Source organism: Oncorhynchus tshawytscha, linkage group LG03, assembly GCF_018296145.1.
Source record: "Oncorhynchus tshawytscha isolate Ot180627B linkage group LG03, Otsh_v2.0, whole genome shotgun sequence".
Lineage (NCBI taxonomy): Eukaryota > Metazoa > Chordata > Actinopteri > Salmoniformes > Salmonidae > Oncorhynchus > Oncorhynchus tshawytscha.
This window is the reverse complement of record NC_056431.1, coordinates 53,537,876-53,562,510: the sequence shown is the minus strand read 5'-3', so window position 1 is coordinate 53,562,510 and position 24,635 is coordinate 53,537,876. Positions and strand designations below refer to the sequence as shown.

The 24,635-nt window shown below is 43.1% G+C and overlaps 1 protein-coding gene across 1 annotated transcript in view; it reads right to left on the bottom strand.

Annotated features, from left to right (window-relative positions):
* abca12 (ATP-binding cassette, sub-family A (ABC1), member 12) overlaps window positions 1–24,635 on the bottom strand; it is a 96,384-nt gene that overhangs the window by 3,551 nt on the left and 68,198 nt on the right. Inside the window, exons 64-79 of the mRNA XM_042319671.1 lie at window positions 24,202–24,291; window positions 22,388–22,481; window positions 22,121–22,248; window positions 19,862–19,949; window positions 17,447–17,555; window positions 16,137–16,191; window positions 13,370–13,547; window positions 12,910–13,025; window positions 10,520–10,679; window positions 9,960–10,213; window positions 9,316–9,526; window positions 9,000–9,109; window positions 7,288–7,438; window positions 3,969–4,103; window positions 3,347–3,450; window positions 2,559–2,651 (exon numbers count right to left, since the gene is read on the bottom strand). Coding sequence (XP_042175605.1) covers window positions 2,559–2,651; window positions 3,347–3,450; window positions 3,969–4,103; window positions 7,288–7,438; window positions 9,000–9,109; window positions 9,316–9,526; window positions 9,960–10,213; window positions 10,520–10,679; window positions 12,910–13,025; window positions 13,370–13,547; window positions 16,137–16,191; window positions 17,447–17,555; window positions 19,862–19,949; window positions 22,121–22,248; window positions 22,388–22,481; window positions 24,202–24,291 — 2,076 coding nt within the window. The remainder of the gene's footprint in view (window positions 1–2,558; window positions 2,652–3,346; window positions 3,451–3,968; window positions 4,104–7,287; window positions 7,439–8,999; window positions 9,110–9,315; window positions 9,527–9,959; window positions 10,214–10,519; window positions 10,680–12,909; window positions 13,026–13,369; window positions 13,548–16,136; window positions 16,192–17,446; window positions 17,556–19,861; window positions 19,950–22,120; window positions 22,249–22,387; window positions 22,482–24,201; window positions 24,292–24,635) is intronic.

Here is a 24,635-nt window from a genome sequence, read left to right as displayed (position 1 = left end):
GCACAGAACGAGCAGTATGGCTGGTGGCATTGTCATGCTGGAGGGTCATGTCAGGATGAGCCTGCAGGAAGGATACCACATGAGGGAGGAGGATATCTTCCCTGTAATACACAGCGTTGAGATTGCCTGCAATGACAACAAGTTCAGTCTGATGATGCTGTGACACGCCGCCCCGGACCATGACGGACCCTCCACCTCCAAATCGATCCCACTCCAGAGTACAGGCCTCGATGTAACGCTCATTCCTTCTACGATAAACGCGAATCTGACCATCACCCCTGGTTAGACAAAACCACGACTCGTCAGTGAAGAGCACCTTTTACCAGTCCTGTCTGGTCCAGTGATGATGGGTTTGTGCCCATAGGCGACGTTGTTGCTGGTGATGTCTGGTGAGGACCTGCCTTACAACAGGCCTACAAGCCCTCAGTCCAGCCTCTCTCAGCCTATTGCGGACAGTCTGAGCACTGATGGAGGGATTGTGCGTTCCAGGTGTAACTCGGGCAGTTAATGTTGCCATCCTGTACCTGTTCCACAGGTGTGATGTTCGGATGTACCGATCCTGTGCCATTGCAAGGATGATCAGCTGTCCGTCCTGTCTCCCTGTAGCGCTGTCTTAGGCATCTCACAGTATGGACATGGCAATTTATTGCCCTGGCCACATCTGCAGTCCTCATGCCTCCTTGCAGCATGCCTAAGGCACATTCACGCAGATGAGCAGGGACCCCGGGCAACTTTCTTTTGGTGTTTTTCAGAGTCAGTAGAAAGGCCTTTTTAGTGTCCTAAGTTTTCATAACTGTGACCTTAATTACCTACAGTCTGTAAGCTGTTAGTGTCTTAACAACCGTTCCACAGGTGCATGTTCATGAATTGTTTATGGTTCATTGAACAAGCATGGGAAACTGTGTTTAAACCCTTTACAATAAAGATCTGTGAAGTTATTTGGATTTTTACAAATTATCTTTTAAAGACAAGGTCCTGAAAAATGGACGTTTCTTTTTTTGCTGAGTTTAGCTTTTGTTGTAGGATAGTGTTCAGCAGCTGCAGCAGGTGTTATTGAAGAGGATGTTGTTGCTAATTCGTTAGCTTCGCCCTTTTCGAGATTAACTTTCAACAAGAAGTTGAAGACGTCCTCCATAGATTTTTGAACCTTTACTGTTGAAAATCTGTATCCAGATTATAAATACAGTAAAGTACATACACTAAAGGGTAAAACATATATATATATTGCTAAATAGTGTTTAGACACAACTGCAAACTTCAAGGAGTAAAGTATTCGAGCAGTTAGTCTGATGAGAATCTGTGATGTCAGAAAACTGTCTCTGAGCCTGTTGGTATCAGACCTCATGTTCTGATACCGTCTGCCCGATGGTAAGGGAGTGAACAGCTTGTGGTTGGAGTGTGTGGGCTCCTTGATGATTCTTTAAGATAACTGGTTACTTTGTGTACTGAATGTGAAAAAAATGTTTTCAATGAGAAATAAGACTTGTACATTTTGATTGGGAAATGCTTAGCCTAATGGTTGGGTTTTTGTTTTATGATTGAGACCTACTGGCTTATTATGTCTGAGTGAATGTACTGCTTATTCTTTAACATCATGCTATGTGTGACTGCTGTCTTTCTATCAGCCTTAGCAATGTATTTTACAAAAACTACAGTCACTGTCCTTACAGCATCACCAGCCTGTCACACTCACATTCTTTGATATGTCACTGTTGTTGCTTTTGGTGATAGTATGATAGCGATAGCATTAGGCTACCATAGGTTGTGCAAGCAGTTAGGTTGTTGTTGCTAGTAGCATTATCCATGCTGGGGCTGTCTGTGTGAGTTGCATCCCGAAGCGTGGCTCAGCCTCAGGCCTGTTTGATTCAGTTGGGTGCATTAAGTGATGCTATGATTCTGTTACTTCCTTGATTTTTGAGTTTGGTACAATGTGTTGGAAGATTTTTTACCTCCACCGAAGGCCTAGGTCCGATAGTCACGGTTCAACACTAATATTTGTCTACAAGCTACAGCCTAGCATACAGTTAGCCTGGTCCCAGATCTGTTTGAGTTGTCATTGTGCAGTAGTTGGCTATACAACACAAACAGATCTGGGAACAAGCTAGCCTAGAGTACAGGAAACAAAACTGTCAGATCAGTCAGAGAACAATGGGAATAGCCTGGTCCTAGATCTGTTTGCACTGTCTTGCCAACTCCTATGGCCGTTTTCATGCCAAACAATGATCATATGAGTTGGCAAGGCAGCACAAGCAGATCTGGGACCAGGCTAGGTGTACGATACAGGGAATAAATGATGAGTCAGAGAACAATAGGAATATGTGGATCTCAAATCTCCTTTGGCTGTTGTAATGCCAAACAATTACTGTTATAGGAGTTTGCACGGCAACACAAAAAAAACTGCAACCAGCCCAGCATAGGCTCTGGTACAGAGAACAACAGATCAGTGAGAAAACAATAGGAGGAGAGCAGCAGAGGACCAGAGGTGACTAATGACTAGCTGAGAGGGGATGAGAGAGGAAGGAGAGGTGGAGGAGAGGGAAGGACGAGAGGCCACTGACCTGTTCTTGATGTGCTGCAGGGAGCCCAGACACCTGAACTGACCCTTCACCATGATGGCCAGACGGGTGCAAAGAGCCTCGCACTCCTCCATACTGGAACACACACAAACACAGTAGAAGTTATAGGGGGAAAATGAACCATTATCTATCAGAATATACAACATATACTACAACAAGCACACACACATTTGAGTTTAGTTGACCATTTTAAAACACACATAACAAACCACATAAAATCACTGAGGATGAGACAAGGAAGTCAGAGACGTATTTCCATTGTTGTCCTTATGATGGGAGATTAATTATTATTATTATTATAAACTGGGTGGTTCAAACCCTGAATGCCGATTGGCTGAAAGCTGTGGTATATCAGACCACATACCACAGGTATGACAAAACATGCATTTTTACTTTTCTAATTACAATGGTAACCAGTTTATAATAGCAATATGTCACCTTGGGGGTTTGTGATATATGGCAAATATACCACAGCTAAGGGTTGTATCCAGGAACTCTGCATTGTGTCGTGCATGAGAACAGCCCTTTGCTGTGGTATATTGACCATATACCACACCCCCTCGGGCCTTACTGCTTAATTATATAACTCATACAGTATACTGCGTAGCTTCACAGAAACCCAGTACCTTCCCTAATTTTATGATCACTCAATATCTTTATTAAAGAAACTTTCTAAAAAATGTTGTGTAAAAGACAGGCTATAGTACAGTATCTTTAAAAAAAAAAAGGTCATGCGATTGTAGAGGCGTTGGAGAGGTAGGGACGTTTACCTGTGAGAGGTGAGAACTACAGCACACTTCCCCTTGACTTCCTCTGAGATGATCTTCCACAGGTGACGTTTGGAGCGAGGGTCCATACCTGAGGTAGGCTCGTCCTGAGGAGAGAGGGACAGAGGAAAAGAGGAGAGAGGTGAGTTCAAGTGAGATGGAATAGGGAGGAGTGAATGCCTGGTGCTTGACCCGTATGTAGTGGTCAAACTTGACTTATGTAAAGGTGAGGTAAGACACTGATGTCTGTCTAAAGATGTCCTAATATGGACACCATATACTGTATAGGACTGAGTTAAGGCTTTCACCGGAGGAGCAGCAGCAATATGTTTGCTTCAGTATGAGGCCTAAGCCACGTGAAATAGGGGTGCTGAGGGTGCTGCAGCACCCCCTGAAATAAAAAATATGAATAAAAAATGTAATAAACACATTTCTGAGGATTTCCTAAAATGGACACCATACAGGGATGAGATGAGTATCTGCAACATTGTGTTAGCAGTAGGTATGATGATGTCACACTGTTAATTTGACAGATTGATGAATGGGTGTTGCTCTCGGATGGGTCCTCAGACTGCTCACCAGCAGCCTTATCTGTTTGTGTGTGTGTGTGTGTACATGTCCTCACCAGCAGCAGTATATTTGGGTGTCCTATGAGTGCCAGGGCAGTGGAGAGCTTCCTACGGGTTCCACAGCTGTAACTGTCACTGATGGTGTGTCTATGGTACCCCAGCTCCAGCTTCTTCAGTAGGTAATTGACCACCTGGGAGGGAAAAAGGACAAGAGAAACCAGTTTGAGTTAAAAAGAAAAAGTCCAGTTACGTATATACCTATTATGGAGGAAAGAAGAATACATACTTTATTTTCCATTTTGTGAGAAACTGAAATTTTTCTAAAGATGATTTTGGGTTAAAAACAGAGACCAGTTACGTACTGTAAAACTTCAAATGCAATCTCAAATAGCCTCCTGTCCCTTTTTTGCAGTGTGGTTGGACATGTACGGCTCAACTACGTGGGATACAAGGCTCAACGAGTCAGAGAATGATGCTTAAGTGCAAAATCGGGGGGTGTATGATAGGCAGCCTAGTCTTTGCAAGTCTGATCTGCAATTGATTTGTTATTATAATGTTTATACTGGCCATATTGGTCACAATTAATAGTGTGGTATTCTTTTGAACATTTTAGTGAGAAAAACCTGTGTGCATTGAGGAAATAAATGCCTGGCTCAAATAGAAGCCTCTTTCTACTAAGCACTGGTTGTTTGCAGTGATTGAAGCAAATAAACTCCTGGGCTATTACTTGAAGACTTACAGATATACTGTAAACCTATTATGGAGAAATGTTAAGAAGAATAGGATACTTTACTTTTTGGTTAGAAATGTAAATGTGTCTTCTGCCTAGTTAAAGAGACCATTTTGGGTTCAAAAGCAGTTAAATACCTATTACCCAGATGAATATCTAGTTTGAATTTTCCACCATGCATATTTAATGACATTTTGCAATCAAGGGTGGGTTTGGTTGTTTTGTGTGCTATATTACCTGTCTTCTCTACCTATGTACATTTACAAGCTTAAACCAGTCTGAGGAAGAACATAGTCTGCTTGCAATTGATCAATTTAAACCAAAAAAGCTATAAGCTCGAGTTGACTAATAAGCAATTGACATTGACTGAGAGCAACAACACATTGAATTGTCTATGTGTGCATCAAAGACATTAACAACAGTATGCTTGACTTTTTGTTGCATTTAAAATAATCCATATTACATATACCATAAAAACCTTTGACAGTGGAGCTGCTCTAAATGCAACTGTTTTATATTCATTCTACACTAAGGCTCCTTTACAGCAATCTTAAGCATGAGCTATTTTCCCATAGGTCGACAACATTTACACGTGATTGTCTTTTGTATTCCTGGTTAATAGTCCTGAGCAAAGATATAGAACGCCTCCACACTCTTTAGGTCCTGAAAAATCTCTCTGGTCCGCCCCAGGTATACTTCGATTAACTTTGTATAATAAACAGCTTTATAACATATGTGTTCCATGGATAAAGACACAACATCAAACAAATGTGAATTTTGAATGATTATCTAGCGAAAACGTTGATGAGAAAATATCTAACAGTTAGTTCAAAAGTATGTTCGGTCTCCTAGATTGTACTAACAGTAAGTGTACTAACATTTAGTTTAAAAGTGCTATTTTATTCTCTCTTCAGGTGGCCTTTAAAACCAAGCTATAATGTTTCCCCTAAATAAATAGTGGCTAAACCATGTAAATATGAAACAACCACATTAAGGCATTAGGCCTTGGTCTAATTACCTCAAGTTATGACTGTCTGATGAAGAGCATTACAGAGGAGGGAGGCTATATATAAACCAACCTTTCCCTGTGAATTATCTTAAGACTATAACCACTGTTGTTATGGTCATTAAAGCCATTGTTGTCTCTCTCTCTTTCCCTCCCTCCCCCCTCTACCTATTTGTGTGAATTACCTAAGACTAGCAGCCACTGTTGTTGTGGACATTAAAGCCATTTTTGTCATCACCCTGAACGGAACAGAGAATGGTAACGACAGCAGTAATGGCCAGAGCCCTTGTAAGGCTCTGGTATAATGGAGATTATGGCGAGTCATCCGCATCATTTCTGTGTCTGATTGGCTGTTTGTATCTATTGGTGACATCATTGAGGTTGTCAGAGCCTATCAGTGTAATGGGGCTGATGTGTCCAAAATGAAAGGATGGAGAGGGAGGAGGGGAGAGGAGATGGAGGTTGAGCGAGCGAGCGAGCGAGAGCGTGGGGAGGAAGGGGAGAGAGAGGTTGGTAGAGGGAGCCCTTGATAGATGCTAGACATCCTCAAAAACCCACACAGTCAAAGGATGCTAGCTTTCTGCCTTTTTAAGCAGATCTGGGTCATCATGTATATGTATTATTCTCTGTAAATATGATTCAGTTTCTTTGAAAATGCTTTGAATGTGCTCACATGTGACTTGTAGCCTCTTGTGACATGTCAGATAGAAAAAAAATTATCTAAAATCTCATTATCTTTGACTGTTCTCCGTGCAGACTTCATCAGTATTGCAGCGAGAGAGAAAACATCAGAAACACTCACTCTCCATAATAATCCTTGGAGAATGAATGCACAGATTGATTACCTTTCTGAGTGATGAATTAGGTGGAGCAGTGCCTGCGGTGAACTGTCAAACATGATCCTCTCATCATAGCATGATCTCTCTGCTAGGAAGAAAAATCCATCTGGATCCATTGATACATCCACTACAGTCTGCCTTAATTGGAAAACAGAGGTAACCAAGCTCAGCTCTGTCTAAACTACATTCAACTTTATACCAGCCCGGTGTACTGTATCTTTAAGGGTTCTTCACTAGGTTTCTCAGTCTTACTCATAGTGAGTGTGCCAGCATTTAGTACTACAATAGCTAGTGATGGAACTTTTATCCTTTCTGATTCTAAAGTCGATCTGTTGATGTTGTTTTCTGTGTTTTGATGGACAGCAAAGGACAAAAGGAGTACAGTGTCAAGCTAGATGTCAATCTTAACTTTTTTTATTTTGTTATTCTGTTATGTTGATGTTCTCCATGCTTTGATGAGAGCAAAGTAGGACGGAGTACCTCAGTACCTAGCTAGATTTCAATATTTTATTTTCAGATTCTGAAGTTCTTCTGTTGATGTTGCTCTCCGTGCTTTGATGTAAAGCAAAGAAGAAAGGAGTACAGTACCTAGCTAGATATGGATCTTTTATTTTCAGATGTTAACGTTGTTCTGCAATGGTTCTCTGTGCTTTGGTGAAAGATAAGTGTATTGTTGTGGGTGTAAGGGAGGGTCATATATCAATGGGGAGAAACACAGTTACCCAGATCCTAGGTGACATAATCCACCCTCTACACGGTCACAAAGAAAACAGTCCTCTATGGACTGTGGGAGGTCTTACCCGGTCTATCTCGCTCTTGGAGATGCCTCGGATGCGGGCATAGAAGTACATGTGCTCCTCCCCTGTCAGCAGGTCATCCAGAGCGTCCACTTGGGGACAGTAGCCGATGTTGATGCCCTCGTTACGGCAGTCAATGATGTCAACCATCCTCCTGAAAGCACGTACGCAGATAGAGATTTAAGAGTGTAAGAGGTTAAAAGGTTCCTATGCTCTCAGGATATGGTTCTGAATAATACAGGCAGGCGACAAGAGAAAAGTATACTTCACTTTTAAAAAATGTATCTCACAAGAGCATAATTGCAGGGGATAATCAAATGGATCATGTGCTCAAATCCATTAATGAATGGATATTTGTAAAATACAGTGCATTCAGGAAAGTATTCAGTAGCGATTACAGCCTTGTGTCTTCTTGGGTATGATGCGACAAGCTTGGCACACCTGTATTAGGGGAGTTTCTCCAATTCTTCTCTGCATATCCTCTCAAGCTCTGTCAGGTTAGATGGGGCACATCACTGCACAGCTATTTCCAGGTCTCTCTAGAGATGTTCATTCAGGTTCAAGTCCGGGCTCTGGCTGGGCCACTCAAGGACATTCAGAGACTTGTCCCGAAGCCACTCCTGCGCTGTCTTGGCTGTGTGCTTAGGGTCATTGTCCTGTTGGAAGGTGAAACTTCGCCTCAGTATGAGGTCCTGAGTTCTCTGGAGCAGGTTTTCATCAAGGATCTCTCTGTACTTTTCTCCATTCATTTTTCCCTCGATCCTGACTAGTCTTCCAGTCCCTGCCTATGAAAAACATCCCCACAGCATGAAGCTGCCACCACCATGCTTCACCATAGGAATGGTGCCAGGTTTCCTCCATATGTGACGTTTGGTATTCAGGCCAAGTAGTTCCATCTTGGTTTCATCAGACCGGATAATATTTTTTCTCATGGTCTGAGAGTCCTTTAGGTGCCCTTTGGCAAACTCCAAACGGAGTTTGTCATATGCCTTTTATTGAGGAGTATCTTCCGTCTGGCCACTCTACCGTAAAGGCCTGATTGGTGGAGTGCTTTAGAGATGATTGTCCTTCTGGAAGGATCTTCCATCGCCACAGAGGAACTCTGGAGCTCGTTCAGAGTGACCATAGGGTTCTTGGTCACCTCCCTGACCAAGGCCCTTCTCCCCCAATTGCTCAGTTTGGCCGGCGGCCAGGTCAAGGAAGAGTCTTGGTGGTTCCAAACTTCTTCTATTTAACAGTGATGGGGCCACTGTGTTCTTGGGGACCTTCAATGCTGCAGAAATGCTTTGGTACCCTTCCTCAGATCTGTTCCTCGACACAATCCTATCTCGGAGCTCTACGGACAACTCCTTTGACCTCATGGCTTGATTTTTGCTCTGACATGCACTGTCAACTGTGGAACCTTAGATAAACAAGTATGTGCCTTTCCAAATCATGTCCAACCAATTGAATTTACCACAGGTAGACTCCAATCAAGTTGTAGAAACATCTCAAGGATGCCAGACCCACTGGCTCCAGGTCATCTATAAGTCTATGCTAGGTTTTTGCTTTGTCATTATAGGGTATTGTGTGTAGGTTGGTGAGTAAAAACAATTATTTCATACATTTTAGAATAAGGCTGTAACGTAACAAAATGTGGCAAGAGTGAAACGTTCTGAATACTTTCCGAGTGCACTGTATAAGGTAATGTAACACATATTACACCATAGCCTTACCCATCCCAGTCCTTGATCTGTGCTGTCCCTTCAGTAGGGCTGATGTCTCCAGTCAGCATCTTAAAAGTGGTGGTCTTCCCTGCACCGTTCACCCCCAGTAGACCAAAGCACTGCACAGCACAACCACACTCATGTCAAGGACCAAAACAACAGCCGCTGTACCAAACTCAGAACGAGACTTAATTTAGACTCATCCTCAAAGACTTAACTTAAGACTTGGACTTGCCTAAAGTGACCTATTGGCAAATCTTATAGTGACTTCATAAACGTTGTAAAGTATGTGATTGCTGCAGAATCAGATGAAGCCTGAGGTTACCTCCCCAGCAGGAATGCCCACAGACAGCCTCTTGACGGCCTGGACCTTCTTGGCCAGGTGATGGTAAACCTTGGTCAGCTGGTTGACCTGCAGCAGGTCAGTAACAGCCGCTCCGCTGGTCACACGTTGGCACTCTGCCACAACATCCTCATCCTCATCCTCGTCCTGGCTACCTGTCTGAGGCACTGCCTTCTTGGGGAAGATCAGGTTCCTATGGAGGAGAGGGATGGAGGGATGAGGAAGGGATAAATACATATTTTTTTATTGTCACATACAACGGATAGGTGCAACTAAATGTTTTACAGGGTCCGCCATAGTAGTACCGTGCCCCTGGAGCAAATTAGGGTTAAGTGGCTTGCTCGAAGAGGGAGAAAGAATGTGAGAAAAGATGCATATGAGGGTAACAGTAACAGAAGAACTCAGCAACATATGGGGACCAGGAATTTACGCTTTTCCACCATTGACCCTCTTGCCTGATAATGACTCATATGTTCGTTGCCATGCCATAGGAGTTGGTAAGACAGCAAAAACAGATCTGGGACCAGTTTAATTGTGCCCTACATGCCCACCATGCCTCCAACATCCATATATCATCATTGCCCATTCCAATCTGCTATAGTTCTCTATCACCACAGCAGACTCACCTGACTCTACGTATGAGCCACTTGTTGAGCAGCAGACGCAGGGTGAAGCCAATGAAGCCTTGGAGGAAGAGGGAGACGAACATCCAGCCCAGCATGTCCATGGCGAAGGGGTTCTTATAGGCGTCCACTCCATATACACTGAGGATCTGAACCTGCATATCAACCCTGGCCAGCTCCATCAGGCCGTTCCCAAAACTAAACTGGGGGAAGATCAGGAACACATAGGACAGGATGCTGTACACCTCGTGTATCCTCTGTGGAGAGAGAGAAAGAGAAGGAAAAATAGATAGGGAGATAGAGAGAAGGGGTGCTCAGTCCATGGGATGTCAACTAGGTAAACAAAGAATGAGTTCAATTATTTAACAATATTGACAGGAAGTTCAAAACCCCTCCAATGCTTTATCAAACCTAAAGAGTAATGGACTCAGAAACCACTTCGATATATAAAAAGGCAATCAGAACAAACGTCTGAACTACATATCTTTTCAGGGAAACATCTTTTCAACATGACTCCAGTTATAAAATGTCTCCTTCAGTCATCTCTACATTGTGCTGCTCACTTCATCATTCTCATTGAGCTGTCCCAGGAAGAAGACGATGGAGGTGGAGATGATGGTGTTGGTGCTGATGAAGAGGTTGATGCACACGTAGCTGATGAAGGCCATCTCTGCATCCTTAAAGACCCCTGACAGCAGGTACATCCACGGGAATGTGGCAAACCTGAAAACCAGATGACAACATGACACTTGTCAGTCTTTACATTACAACATGTTGTTTAATGTTCAATGCATGAGACATTTAGTCTCTCTAATGACAGACTGTTAAACATAGCACGCTAGCACACGTGATATTTGGCTCTGGGTTATGATATGATTACAACTTTCAGCCTTTAACTTGCAACTAATCTCTCGTGAAAGACTCTGTGGAGGTGGTGCTTGATGTGAAGGCAGGGATTTTTACCAGAACATGTGGGTGGTTCTGTACTGGGGAGCAGCTGAATCTGATGTTTCCACTAGCTCAGACTTCAACACTTTTGCCCCCACAACTAGATGGAATAGAGCTAGCGCACATACATTTTTATTTTCTGGGTTCTGAGATTCACTTGCAACAGATGATGAATGCATGATTTGCTTAATCTCATTGTAATTGACTCGGTGGAATGACTATATGAAACAACAGACCAAGCCAGAGAACTTTGAAAAATAAAGAAAAAAATTAAAGAAACTTTAACTCCATTTTCAAGGAGAGTAAACACTTAAACCACAAAAGCTAAAAGAGAAGAAGATAAATGAGTTCCTTTATATATTCCCCCATGGTGAGGCCCTATCCTCTCTCTTACTCTAAATGATCTGCCTTTTTCTTTTGATTGGGGTGCCTGGGTCAAGGGAGAGTGTGTGCAGAGGGAAGTGAGTGGAAGAGAGGAGAGGGGGAGAGAGAAAGAGGGGGGGAGAGAAGTGAGTGAGAGAGATGAGAGGGTGGAGGAGGAGGCTGTGGGGTAGTCAGACTGACTAAATAGGAGAGACCATCTGCTCCAAGCCAAGCTGCCACACAGAAGCAGAGAAACCAGTCCAGAGTATGTACAGTGGGGAGAACAAGTATTTGATACACTGCCGATTTTGCAGGTTTTCCTACTTACAAAGCATGTAGAGGTCTGTAATTTTTATCATAGGTACACTTCAACTGTGAGAGACGAAATCTAAAACAAAAATCCAGAACATCACATTGTATGATTTTTAAGTAATTCATTTGCATTTTATTGCATGACATAAGTATTTGATACATCAGAAAAGCAGAACTTAATATTTGGTACAGAAACCTTTGTTTGCAATTACAGAGATCATACGTTTCCTGTAGTTCTTGAACAGGTTTGCACACACTGCAGCAGGGATTTTGGCCCACTTCTCCATACAGACCTTCTCCAAATCCTTCACATTTCGGGGCTGTCGCTGGGAAATACGGACTTTCAGCTCCCACCAAAGGTGGTGAGATCTTGCATGGAGCCCCAGACCGAGGGTGATTGACTGTCATCTTGAGCTTCTTCCATTTTCTAATAATTGCACCACCAGTTGTTGCCTTCTCACCAAGCTGCTTGCCTATTGTCCTGTAGCCCATCCCAGCCTTGTGCAGGTCTACAATTTTAACCCTGATGTCCTTACACAGCTCTATGGTCTTGGCCATTGTGGAGAGGTTGGAGTCTGTTTGATTGAGTGTGTGGACAGGTGTCTTTTATACAGGTAACGAGTTTAAACAGGTGCAGTTAATACAGGTAATGAGTGGAGAACAGGAGGGCTTCTTAAAGAAAAACTAACAGGTCTGTGAGAGCCGGAATTCTTACTGGTTGGTAGGTGATCAAATACTTATGTCATGCAATAAAATGCAAATTAATTACTTAAATATCATACAATGTGATTTTCTGGATTACTGGATTACAGACCTCTACATGCTTTGTAAGTAGGAAAACCTGCAAAATCGGCAGTGTATCAAATACTTGTTCTCCCCACTGTATAGGCAGACAGACCGGCAGACAGACAGGCTGCTGTGAAAGAGGAATCACACTGAAGTAGGCTCTGAATTGATGGAATTCTGCTTCACATTCTACCTTGCGTGAAATAGACTGGGGTCTTAAGAAGACATGTTCAGTAGCAAGCAGCCACCCATCACTTAGTGACAAGAAATGGTTTCATCCTTTGATGAAACCTCCCCACCTGCTTGAGTTGATAGTACTGGGGAGCTACTGTGTATATGGTACTCAAGGAAAGGAAGGTGTGATCTTCCAGCAACTGAGATCCTTCACCTCTGACATGGCTAAGGGAACCTGTACTGTGTGTGTGTGCAGTCACTATGGTGATACCCATTCACCCAAAGTGTGTGCGTGTGTGTCTGCATGTGTTTGTCCGTCTATCTGTGTGTGTGTGTGTGTGTGTATGTGTGTGTGTACGTGTGTACTTACCCAAACATGACCAGCAGCAGACTCACAGCAGCAAGGTTCTGCCTGTCAGTAAAGGCTGGGAGTTGAAAGGCTGCTATCGTGGCAATTGAGAGAGCGACTGGGACCATGTATAAGGCCTGGAGAAACAGGAACGCTTAACACACCGTAGTACACTGGTCGCTTAAATACATCACATACATCAAACTGTAGAATCACTGGCAACTGCCTCTTTCAATAGTGGAAATCAATCAAGTTCATACCAGACATATTCATTTAACAGCTAAACATCATATTCTTGTAGTCTACAATCCCAAAACAAATAAAGAAAAGGTGTGGGCCGTAATGCCGTCATTGACTGTATGAAGGAAGTGCAGGATGAGCAACATCAAGAATCTCCTGGCTAGCATTTTTGGACAATGCAGCAATGCTAGTGGAAATGTATTGTATCAGTTAACCGTGCATGGTGTTGACATAGTCCTACCATGTCGTAGAAGAAGTTGATAGCCCAGTAGAAGGGTTCTCCTATCCCAGAGATGTGCTGCAGTGTCTTGGAGCCGCTGTGGTGTTCCTGGACCTCGTAGATCGCGAAGCTAGCAGTCATAATGGAGTAGCCAGTCAGGGCACACACAGCCACCAGGATATGGACCAGACCTTGCACTCTGGGGAGACAGAGAGAGGGAGAGAAAGAGAGAAAGAGAAGAGAAAAAAGAGAGAGAGAGGTCACTAAGCTGGGGGATCACACAGCCAAGTGTCCTCTTTTAGCCAGAAGAGGATGGAGAACTGCTGATGTAAAAAGGGCTTTATAAATGCATTTGATTGATTGATTGATCACCAGAGCCAAGTGTCCTATGTTAATTAGTCCTCCTATGAACTGTCCTGTGCTTATTTTACAGGCCTGAAAACATTGTTAGTAGGTTTCCATGCCAGCTGAGCCAGTAATTCATTTGAAGGGTTCATTGGAGAAACTCACAACAAACAAGATTTCATTAATAATAAATGGGTCTCTCGTGAAGAGAGATGTTCCAACTCCAGCAGTGACAAGATAATAGCCACAAAGAAGAAATTACTGTTTTACCAACACCACCTGCCAGAGCTCTCCTACAATTTATGAGTCGAACTAGCTGCTTCCTGCTATTGAGACGTCTATGTGATAAAGATATTTTAAGAGGCATTGTTGAGAAGCGTCATGGTTGTCAGATTCATAGCAACTGGCTGGAGCTCTTTAAGATATTACCTACTGTGTCGTTGTCTTTGATGCCTCCCCATTCAAATTCACTCAGCTAGATTCATGCCTCCCCTTTACTTCTTTTGTTTTTGATCGCGCTACCCTACATGATTGGTGTTCTGCCTCCCTCTTCATTTCATTTTGGCTAGGCTGCAGGAGGCAGGAGGACCACAGACAGAGGACCATGGACAAAGAGAATATGTTGGACGAGGATAGCTGAAAAATGAAAGACAATCACTGGCAGAGGAACAAAGAGACAGGCTGTAGTGTGTCCTGTAACCAGAAGCAAAGACAGTCTTATTATCAGTATGACCAACAGGCCATCCCGAACCCCTCTAAGGCAGATGCATGAACACCATAGTCAGGGCGAGACATCATTTGGGGTCATCTTAAACACGAGTTAGGCCAAAAATGATATTAGACACCACAAATTTTAGCTAGTGATTTTTGATTTGTCATCTGAAGGAAAAGTTCAGATTGAAGTTAAAAGAAATACAGCAGTTGAGACTCAACTCAACAGATCTTTGACACTAATGAATGTCTTAAGGGAACCCCTTGATCAAAGCAGTGACCTTCTCCCTCAGAACAAAATGACAGGCTTTGGGCTAAAATTGGACCAGTGTGTGTGTGTGTGTGTGTGTGTGTGTGTGTGTGTGTGTGTGTTTAGTCGGGGGGACTGCCACACTGTATAGCCTAGTCAGTTAGGTCAATTAGTAACTGTAGACAACAAATATCAGCTATTGATTGTGATTTTTCATCTGATGGAAGAGCAAACGTCAAGAGATCAAAAAACCTCAAGAGATCTTTGATAATGATGATGAAAGTATTGGGGAACATCTGTCTGAAAGCAGGGTTCTGTCCTCTGCTCTGTCAAGTCCTCTTAGTCTGAAAAAAACTGAGCTAACCCAGGTTGTGGGTGGGGGAATACTGTCGCGATGCATAGCCAACGACTGAGAAGAGCAATCCCAGGTCCCTAAAATAGCCTGCAGTCAGTGTTAAAAACAGCCATGGTCAGAGAAGTGGGAAGCTCTGTGAATTAATCAAACTCTGCACCACCCTAAATAGTAAATACACATAGTCTGAGTCCCAAATTGCACCCTATTCCATACAAAGTGCAATATTTTTGACCAGAGCCCTTTTCAAAAGAACCTTTTCAAAAGTATTGTACTATATAGGGAATAGGGTGCCATTTTGCACACATACACATTATATTGGTGCTGCTGACTGTCCCTGATCAATAATGCCAGCTCAGGAAAATCCATTCATCAAATCAGATATGGGTAAATACAGCAAGTCAGATTACATTAGGACTTTAATTTAAATGTCAGGGTTAGTCTCCATATAATCTTTGTTATCTCAGTCTAGCACTAGACTGGTTTCCTTTTGGAGATAGCAACACAGTGTCACGCCCTGACCTGAGTATTCTTTGTTTTCTTTATTGTTTTGGTTAGGTCAGGGTGTGACATGGTTGATGTATGTGTTTTTGGACTGTCTAGGGGTTTTGTAGGTTTATGGGGTTGTTTACCATCTAGGTGTTTTATATGTCTATGGTTGCCTAGATTGGTTCTCAATTAGAGGCAGGTGTTTATCGTTGTCTCTGATTGGGAACCATATTTAAGCAGCCATTTTCTTTGGGTATTTTGTGGGTTATTGTCTGTCTAGTTGCCTGTGTCTGCACGTTTGTAGTATAGCTTCACGGTCGTTTTTTGTAGTTTGTTTAGTGTCCGTCTTCATTAAAATATATCATGTATTCAATTCACGCTGCGCCTTGGTCTTCTCACTACGACGACCGTGACACACAGGTTAATGATAGTAATAAACATTGAAGTATATTTAGGTATGTCAGGCAGACACCGGATCATCAGGCTTTGGCTCGCCAACCAAAATTGAAACAATCTCACGAGGACCAATGAAAGGCATGGTAACTCCGTTTAGCGAAAAGCGGCATACTTTGTAGAGTGTACCAAGAGCAAGTAAGAGAGAGAGAGAAGAAGACAAGGGAGTGTGTGTACTGTGTCCTTACATGGCATCTTCTTCTTGTACTTCACCAGGATAGGGATGACTGGACACAGAGATGGCTGTATAGACACAAAAACAGACAATCAATTTAGCCACATTCATAAGATAAAACCATGACACTGCACAGATATACTGAACCAAGGATAAAACAAATGAGTCAGCCAGAGTAGCGCTAGACACAATCCCTAGATTTCTCCTCCCTCTCATCCCTCTCCTTCCTCCTCCTTCCTCTCCTCCCTCCTCCTTCTTCCTTCTTCCTCTCCTCCCTCTCCTTCCTCCTCCTTGGCCTGTGTGAGTCTACAGATTACATTTGAATGATTGCATTCCTTCCTCCCCTCCTCTACCCTCCCCTCGGCTCGCTTATTGACTGGGCAGACAGTATATTTCAGGTGGTGCTGAAATAAGGTTGAAACGCCAGTCTGCCTGCCTCAGTCCCTGAGTACACCTCTCAACACTCCCTGATTGGTATTCAGCCTGCATAGTGAGTGTAGACTGAGGAGAACACACTACTGCCCCCTGGCTCTAAACAATGGAACTGACCTTACTATGACCCAACTGTGAACATTTTCGTGCATGGATTTAACAATGGTGTAAACCCTTCAGTCAACGTTTCCACAATCCACTGCTTTTAAATCTATGGCAGGAAGTGTGCAAATGAATACTTCTTGAAAAGGGTGCCAAATTGAGCCTTTCAGCCTATAGAATCCAAAAGGGGTCTCTCTGAAAACTATTTTCAGAGGGTGTGTGTGTGTTTTATTATTATAATTTTTTATTTTTATTTAATCTTTATATAACTAGGCAAGTCAGTTAAGAACAAATTCTTATTTACAATGACGGCCTACACCGACCAAACCGGAACGATGCTGGGCCAATTGTGCGCCGCCCTATGGGACTCTCAATCACGGCCGGTTGTGATACAGCCTGGATATGTGTGTGTGTGTGTGTGTGTGTGTGTGTGTGTGGTGTGTGTGTGTGTGTGTGTGTGTGCCTAAATCCCTTTCAGCAGATTAGCTTGGTTTTAAAACTTGGCTCTGATACATACAATTGGATTTGAAAGTGAAAGTGATTCCAGGTAGTGTGGCTGATCATTGTGAACCCCCTGAGAAGCTAGCTTCAACACACCAAGTTTTTAATACTGTTTATCAAATTACAATTGTTATGCTATCCCTAGAGCTGGTGCATCACAATTATTCAAGGTGCATTTCCAAGCTCTGATTTGATGAATTAGCGGCGCGTGAAACAGGCTCCTGGTGTCTTTAGAGATAAAGCTGCTGTTGTTTTCTTTCACAAAAATAGGCTTCTTGCGCTGCTCACCATAATTCTGTGGGTCCTTGCCGGCTGGAAGGCTGGTACGTAGGATGAAGTTGTTAAGGCTGTTTAGGTATGCAGGCATGGTATGGTGACCCTCAGGGTTGTACCAGACCTAGAAGACAAGAAAACACACACACATGCGCACACACACACACACACACAAAAGTTCAAGTTCAAGTAAAACTTAAAGTTTGAAGACACACATTCATGAATATCTTGGGATTGCAGCACATGCTTCTCAACATTTCTACTTTCTCTTATCTCTAATAATACACTTACCTTGAGAAGGTGTCTAAGTCTAAATCGCTAGCATCATTATCCCTCAGGGGCCATTTCAGATTCAGCCAAAACATAATTGATGCGAGTAGCTGCGATTAACAATGTTAACGACGACATTGATGGTATAATAATCCCGTTCCATCTTGGTACAGTGCTTAGTGCTTCTGTATCATAACGGCTCCAATTAGGAAATCATGGCTAATTTAACCACTATACATCACAACAAGATAGCCTGGTCCTAGATCTGTATGTGCTGTATAGCCAACTGCTACAGTCATTATCAAGCCAAAGACAGCACAAACAGATCTGGGAACAGGCAACCAACAAGAGATATACTAGGACAGAAGAGCAGTTAAGAGGGTTGTTTTCTTGGTGGGGTAAGGACAGGGTTTTATATTCTGTACATAACATCAGGAGACTGATATAGGTACAGAAGGGTAGTTACACTATAGTAACCCATAAACATATACAGTGCCTTGCGAAAGTATTCGGCCCCCTTGAACTTTGCGACCTTTTGCCACATTTCAGGCTTCAAACATAAAGATATAAAACTGTATTTTTTTGTGAAGAATCAACAACAAGTGGGACACAATCATGAAGTGGAACGACATTTATTGGATATTTCAAACTTTTTTAACAAATCAAAAACTGAAAAATTGGGCATGCAAAATTATTCAGCCCCCTTAAGTTAATACTTTGTAGCGCCACCTTTTGCTGCGATTACAGCTGTAAGTCGCTTGGGGTATGTCTCTATCAGTTTTGCACATTGAGAGACTGAAATTTTTTCCCATTCCTCCTTGCAAAACAGCTCGAGCTCAGTGAGGTTGGATGGAGAGCATTTGTGAACAGCAGTTTTCAGTTCTTTCCACAGATTCTCGATTGGATTCAGGTCTGGACTTTGACTTGGCCATTCTAACACCTGGATATGTTCATTTTTTAACCATTCCATTGTAGATTTTGCTTTATGTTTTAGATCATTGTCTTGTTGGAAGACAAATCTCCGTCCCAGTCTCAGGTCTTTTGCAGACTCCATCAGGTTTTCTTCCAGAATGGTCCTGTATTTGGCTCCATCCATCTTCCCATCAATTTTAACCATCTTCCCTGTCCCTGCTGAAGAGAAGCAGGCCCAAACCATGATGCTGCCACCACCATGTTTGACAGTGGGGATGTTGTGTTCAGGGTGATGAGCTGTGTTGCTTTTACGCCAAACATAACGTTTTGCATTGTTGCCAAAAAGTTCAATTTTGGTTTCATCTGACCAGAGCACTAAACATCTTCCACATGTTTGGTGTGTCTCCCAGGTGGCTTGTGGCAAACTTTAAACGACACTTTTTATGGATATCTTTAAGAAATGGCTTTCTTCTTGCCACTCTTCCATAAAGGCCAGATTTGTGCAATATACGACTGATTGTTGTCCTATGGACAGAGTCTCCCACCTCAGCTGTAGATCTCTGCAGTTCATCCAGAGTGATCATGGGCCTCTTGGCTGCATCTCTGATCAGTCTTCTCCTTGTATGAGCTGAAAGTTTAGAGGGACGGCCAGGTCTTGGTAGATTTGCAGTGGTCTGATACTCCTTCCATTTCAATATTATCGCTTGCACAGTGCTCCTTGGGATGTTTAAAGCTTGGGCAATCTTTTTGTATCCAAATCCGGCTTTAAACTTCTTCACAACAGTATCTCGGACCTGCCTGGTGTGTTCCTTGTTCTTCATGATGCTCTCTGCGCTTTTAACGGACCTCTGAGACTATCACAGTGCAGGTGCATTTATACGGAGACTTGATTACACACAGGTGGATTGTATTTATCATCATTAGTCATTTAGGTCAACATTGGATCATTCAGAGATCCTCACTGAACTTCTGGAGAGAGTTTGCTGCACTGAAAGTAAAGGGGCTGAATAATTTTGCACGCCCAATTTGATTTGTTAAAAAAGTTTGAAATATCCAATAAATGTCGTTCCACTTCATGATTGTGTCCCACTTGTTGTTGATTCTTCACAAAAAAATACAGTTTTATATCTTTATGTTTGAAGCCTGAAATGTGGCAAAAGGTCGCAAAGTTCAAGGGGGCCGAATACTTTCGCAAGGCACTGTATATTCATACATATACAGTGTTTATATATATATATATATAGTTACCTTGGAGAGGGTTCGGTTTGCGGGCACCTCCAAGAGGTCCATCTGGAGACTAGTTGGGAGTGGCTCCCCGAAATCAAAGCCACCATACCTATGATGATTTGTTCATATATATAATCGATTATTATTTACATATTGTACATGTTTGCACACACACACATACATGGCAGAGCTACACCACGCGTTTAGATACATGCACCACTTAGTAAAGCTGGATAATAAAGAATATGGAAAGAGGACAGTGGGGAGAGAGAGAAATCAAAGCCTCCTATGATGAATTGTTCATATAGGTATCGGTTATTCATTAGAAATAAGTCATTACCCAATGTTACTGTCTTTTTAATTCTGTGATCAAGGCATGAGACTCATTCCTGAATGAGACCAATAAAGTGAACTGAACAGAACTGAGCTGGAAGAAGATACATAGTTCACGTAACACGTGACATTGCAAAAATCAGAAACTTTCTGTCCAAAAATGATGCAGAAAAATTAATCCATGCTTTTGTCACTTCTAGGTTAGACTACTGCAATGCTCTATTTTCCGGCTACCCGGATAAAGCACTAAATAAACTTCAGTTAGTGCTAAATACGGCTGCTAGAACCAAAAAATTTGATCATATTACTCCAGTGCTAGCCTCTCTACACTGGCTTCCTGTCAAAGCAAGGGCTGATTTCAAGGTTTTACTGCTAACCTACAAAGCATTACATGGGCTTGCTCCTACCTATCTCTCTGATTTGGTCCTGCCGTACATACCTACACGTACGCTACGGTCACAAGACGCAGGCCTCCTAATTGTCCCTAGAATTTCTAAGCAAACAGCTGGAGGCAGGGCTTTCTCCTATAGAGCTCCATTTTTATGGAACGGTCTGCCTACCCATGTCAGAGACGCAAACTCGGTCTCAACCTTTAAGTCTTTACTGAAGACTCATCTCTTCAGTGGGTCATATGATTGAGTGTAGTCTGGCCCAGGAGTGGGAAGGTGAACGGAAAGGCTCTGGAGCAACGAACCGCCCTTGCTGTCTCTGCCTGGCCGGTTCCCCTCTTTCCACTGGGATTCTCTGCCTCTAACCCTATTACAGGGGCTGGGTCACTGGCTTACTGGGGCTCTCTCATGCCGTCCCTGGAGGGGGTGCGTCACCTGAGTGGGTTGATTCACTGTTGTGGTCATCCTGTCTGGGTTGGCGCCCCCCTTGGGTTGTGCCGTGGCGGAGATCTTTGTGGGCTATACTCAGCCTTGTCTCAGGATGGTAAGTTGGTGGTTGAAGATATCCCTCTAGTGGTGTGGGGGCTGTGCTTTGGCAAAGTGGGTGGGGTTATATCCTTCCTGTTTGGCCCTGTCCGGGGTGACCTCGGATGGGGCCACAGTGTCTCCTGACCCCTCCTGTCTCAGCCTCCAGTATTTATGCTGCAGTAGTTTATGTGTCGGGGGGCTGGGGTCAGTTTGTTATATCTGGAGTACTTCTCCTGTCCTATTCGGTGTCCTGTGTGAATCTAAGTGTGCGTTCTCTAATTCTCTCCTTCTCTCTTTCTTTCTCTCTCTCGGAGGACCTGAGCCCTAGGACCTGAGCTCCAGGACTACCTGACATGATGACTCCTTGCTGTCCCCAGTCCACCTGGCCATGCTGCTGTTCCAGTTTCAACTGACCTGAGCCCTAGGACCATGCCCCAGGACTACCTGACATGATGACTCCTTGCTGTCCCCAGTCCACCTGGCCATGCTGCTGCTCCAGTTTCAACTTCCACCTGACTGTGCTGCTGCTCCAGTTTCAACTGTTCTGCCTTATTATTATTCGACCATGCTGGTCATTTATGAACATTTGAACATCTTGGCCATGTTCTGTTATAATCTCCACCCGGCACAGCCAGAAGAGGACTGGCCACCCCACATAGCCTGGTTCCTCTCTAGGTTTCTTCCTAGGTTTTGGCCTTTCTAGGGAGTTTTTCCTAGCCACCGTGCTTCTACACCTGCATTGCTTGCTGTTTGGGGTTTTAGGCTGGGTTTCTGTACAGCACTTTGAGATATCAGCTGATGTACGAAGGGCTATATAAATAAATTTGATTTGATTTGATTTGATTCAGGATATCAGATTCCCCAGCTCCATTCATTTACTATCCAGCCAGTGATCCTTTACATTTCATGTCATTGAAAACAGTTTTTTCCTATGATTTGTTATGATAGAGAGAGAGGGATATACACCATAGAGCATATCTAGAAACAGACACATTAGTGTATGCAGGTTGCATTGAAACATACTGTTTACCTGTTCCTGATGTAGTTGTTGGCTGTAGCCAGGAGATAGTTTTCAACCTTGATGCCAGTCAGGTTATAGACGATCTGGGAGGAGGGGTTCATCTTATGGGGAGGCTGGTATTGGTTATACTGACACACCTGGTTGGAGGAGCAGAAAGGAGAGTAGAGTGGGTGTAGGATACACACACGCAGGCGGGCAGACACACACACACACACACACACACACAGAACATCTGCTGATTTTTACTGGTATGTCCTTTAATGAACTCTAACCCACCTGTTGATATTTGTTGCATTTGCAGGACTCAAACGGCACTGAACTGTTTCCTTTAGTTTCCCAGCTGGCAGACTTGGTGCTTCTGGTGCAGACCCTTCAAAAAGACAAAAGACATTCACAAGGTAAACCACAGGCCCGTTTTAAATGGTAAGATGACTACAATGCATACATGTACTGATTCACAATGACACTAGCTAACCCACTCCATTTACACTTGTACATACACTCACACACATGCATAAACACCACCACAGTAACACACCAATACCAGTGTTCAATTCATACGGACAGTAAATCAGCATTTATTCTCGAGGTATAAACAGGCATGACATCACAGAGTGGTGGAGAGATATAATCAGTAGTCAGGAAGTGCCATGGCACTCAGCACTCTCCAGTGATTGTCCACAGGGCATCTCTATCTCTCTCACACACACACACACACACACACACACACACACACACACACACACACACACCACACACACCCTGCTGCCTAGCTGCAAGTCTAGCTAAATGTCTTTTTTTTTTGGCCGACAATTTTATAGTGCCTCTGAGGTCTGGTTCATGAGTGCCAACATTGATTTGAGTGCCTGCGAGGGGAAATCTATCCTATAAACACAGAGTGTTTATGGAATACCAATGATTCCTCAAACACACACACGTTCAGACACACACGCACCCACACATCAGTGGAGGCTCCCCAGAGGAGGAAGGGGACGACCACCCTCCTCAGTGAATTTCATAATCTTTTAAAAAACATTTAAAAAGTTATCATTTTTAGATGAAACTATACTAAATATAATCACGTCACCAAATAATTGATTAAAACACACTGTTTTGCAATGAAGGTCTACAGTAGCCTCACAGCACTCTGTAGGGTAGCACCGGGGTGTAGCCAGAGGACAGCTAGCTTCCATCCTCCTCTAGGTTCATTGACTTCAGTACAAAACCTTGGAGGCTCATGGTTCTTACCCCCTTCCATAGACGTACACAGTAATTATGACAATTTCCAGTGGAGGTCCTCCAACCTATCAGAGCTCTTGCAGCATGAACTGACATGTTGTCCACCCAATCAAAGAGACTCAGAGAATGACTCTCGTACTGAAAGCTTAAGCTACATCTAGCTAGCTGGACTAATGATTACAAAACTATATCAACTAGATGCAGGCAAGAGTGTGCAAGGTAGTATTGAATGTGTAACTGTCTGTCCATGTGTCACTGTCTGTCACCTCAAATTTTTATCTCGACTTGTGTACACCTACGTTGTAAACTTTAATTCATTGGCTAGGTTGTAGCAACGTCATGATGAGTATAGGGGAAATTAGAGTATCACGTAGCAGCCTAAACCTATCGATGTTATATTGAGCTGGGTGAATGGAATATGAATGACAGTCATCCAATATGCTGTAATAGAAATAAGGCCATGCTCATGAAAAAAGAAAAACCTCCTCCCTCATCTTAAACGGCACTGACCCCCACTGACCCACACACTCGAGCATGTCCAAATACACGCACACATACATACACACAGACGCCAAAGCAGAACTGCTCCAGGCGTTTAGAGACATGCACCATGTAGTAATGCTGAAGAGTACAGAGTATGGCGAGAGATAGGTGGGGAGCGGGAGAAGTGGAACAAAGACAGATACTAAAAGGGAATAGATTGACAATGGCATATGAAGGAAAATAGGGTAAGAAGAGAATTCGGAAGTGCTAGATATAGACAAAGTAAGAGTGGTGGAGAGAAAGTAGCCAGACAAGTAAGAGATCTATCTTCAACACAGTGATTATGTAGAAGTTGGTCAGGTACATACGGTTTATCAGGGCTGTTCAGACACCCATTATCAATCCCAGGGAATGACATCATAGAGTTGACCAGGTTGCTGGAGTTTGGATTCTGGTTGCTGTTGACGACATAAAAACAAAAAGTTTTAGGACAAACTTATAACAGAACGCAACATTATGTCTCGTCTAATACTTTCTAGTTAGCCTGGTCCCAGATCTGTTTGTGCTGTCTAGTTTGCCAAGTCCTATGATCATTGTCATTCCATGTTTTTGAAATTTGGCATGTCACTGACCATGACAGTTGGTTATACAGCACAAACAGATCTGGGACCAGGCTATACTTTCAAGGGACTTTGAGCAAATCCTTCAGTACAGTATAAGTAAATGATCCAATTAGGACAGTGGTTTGGAAGGTAATATGAGCCCAACATCAAAAAAGGCTAATTCAATCTCATTTAACCAT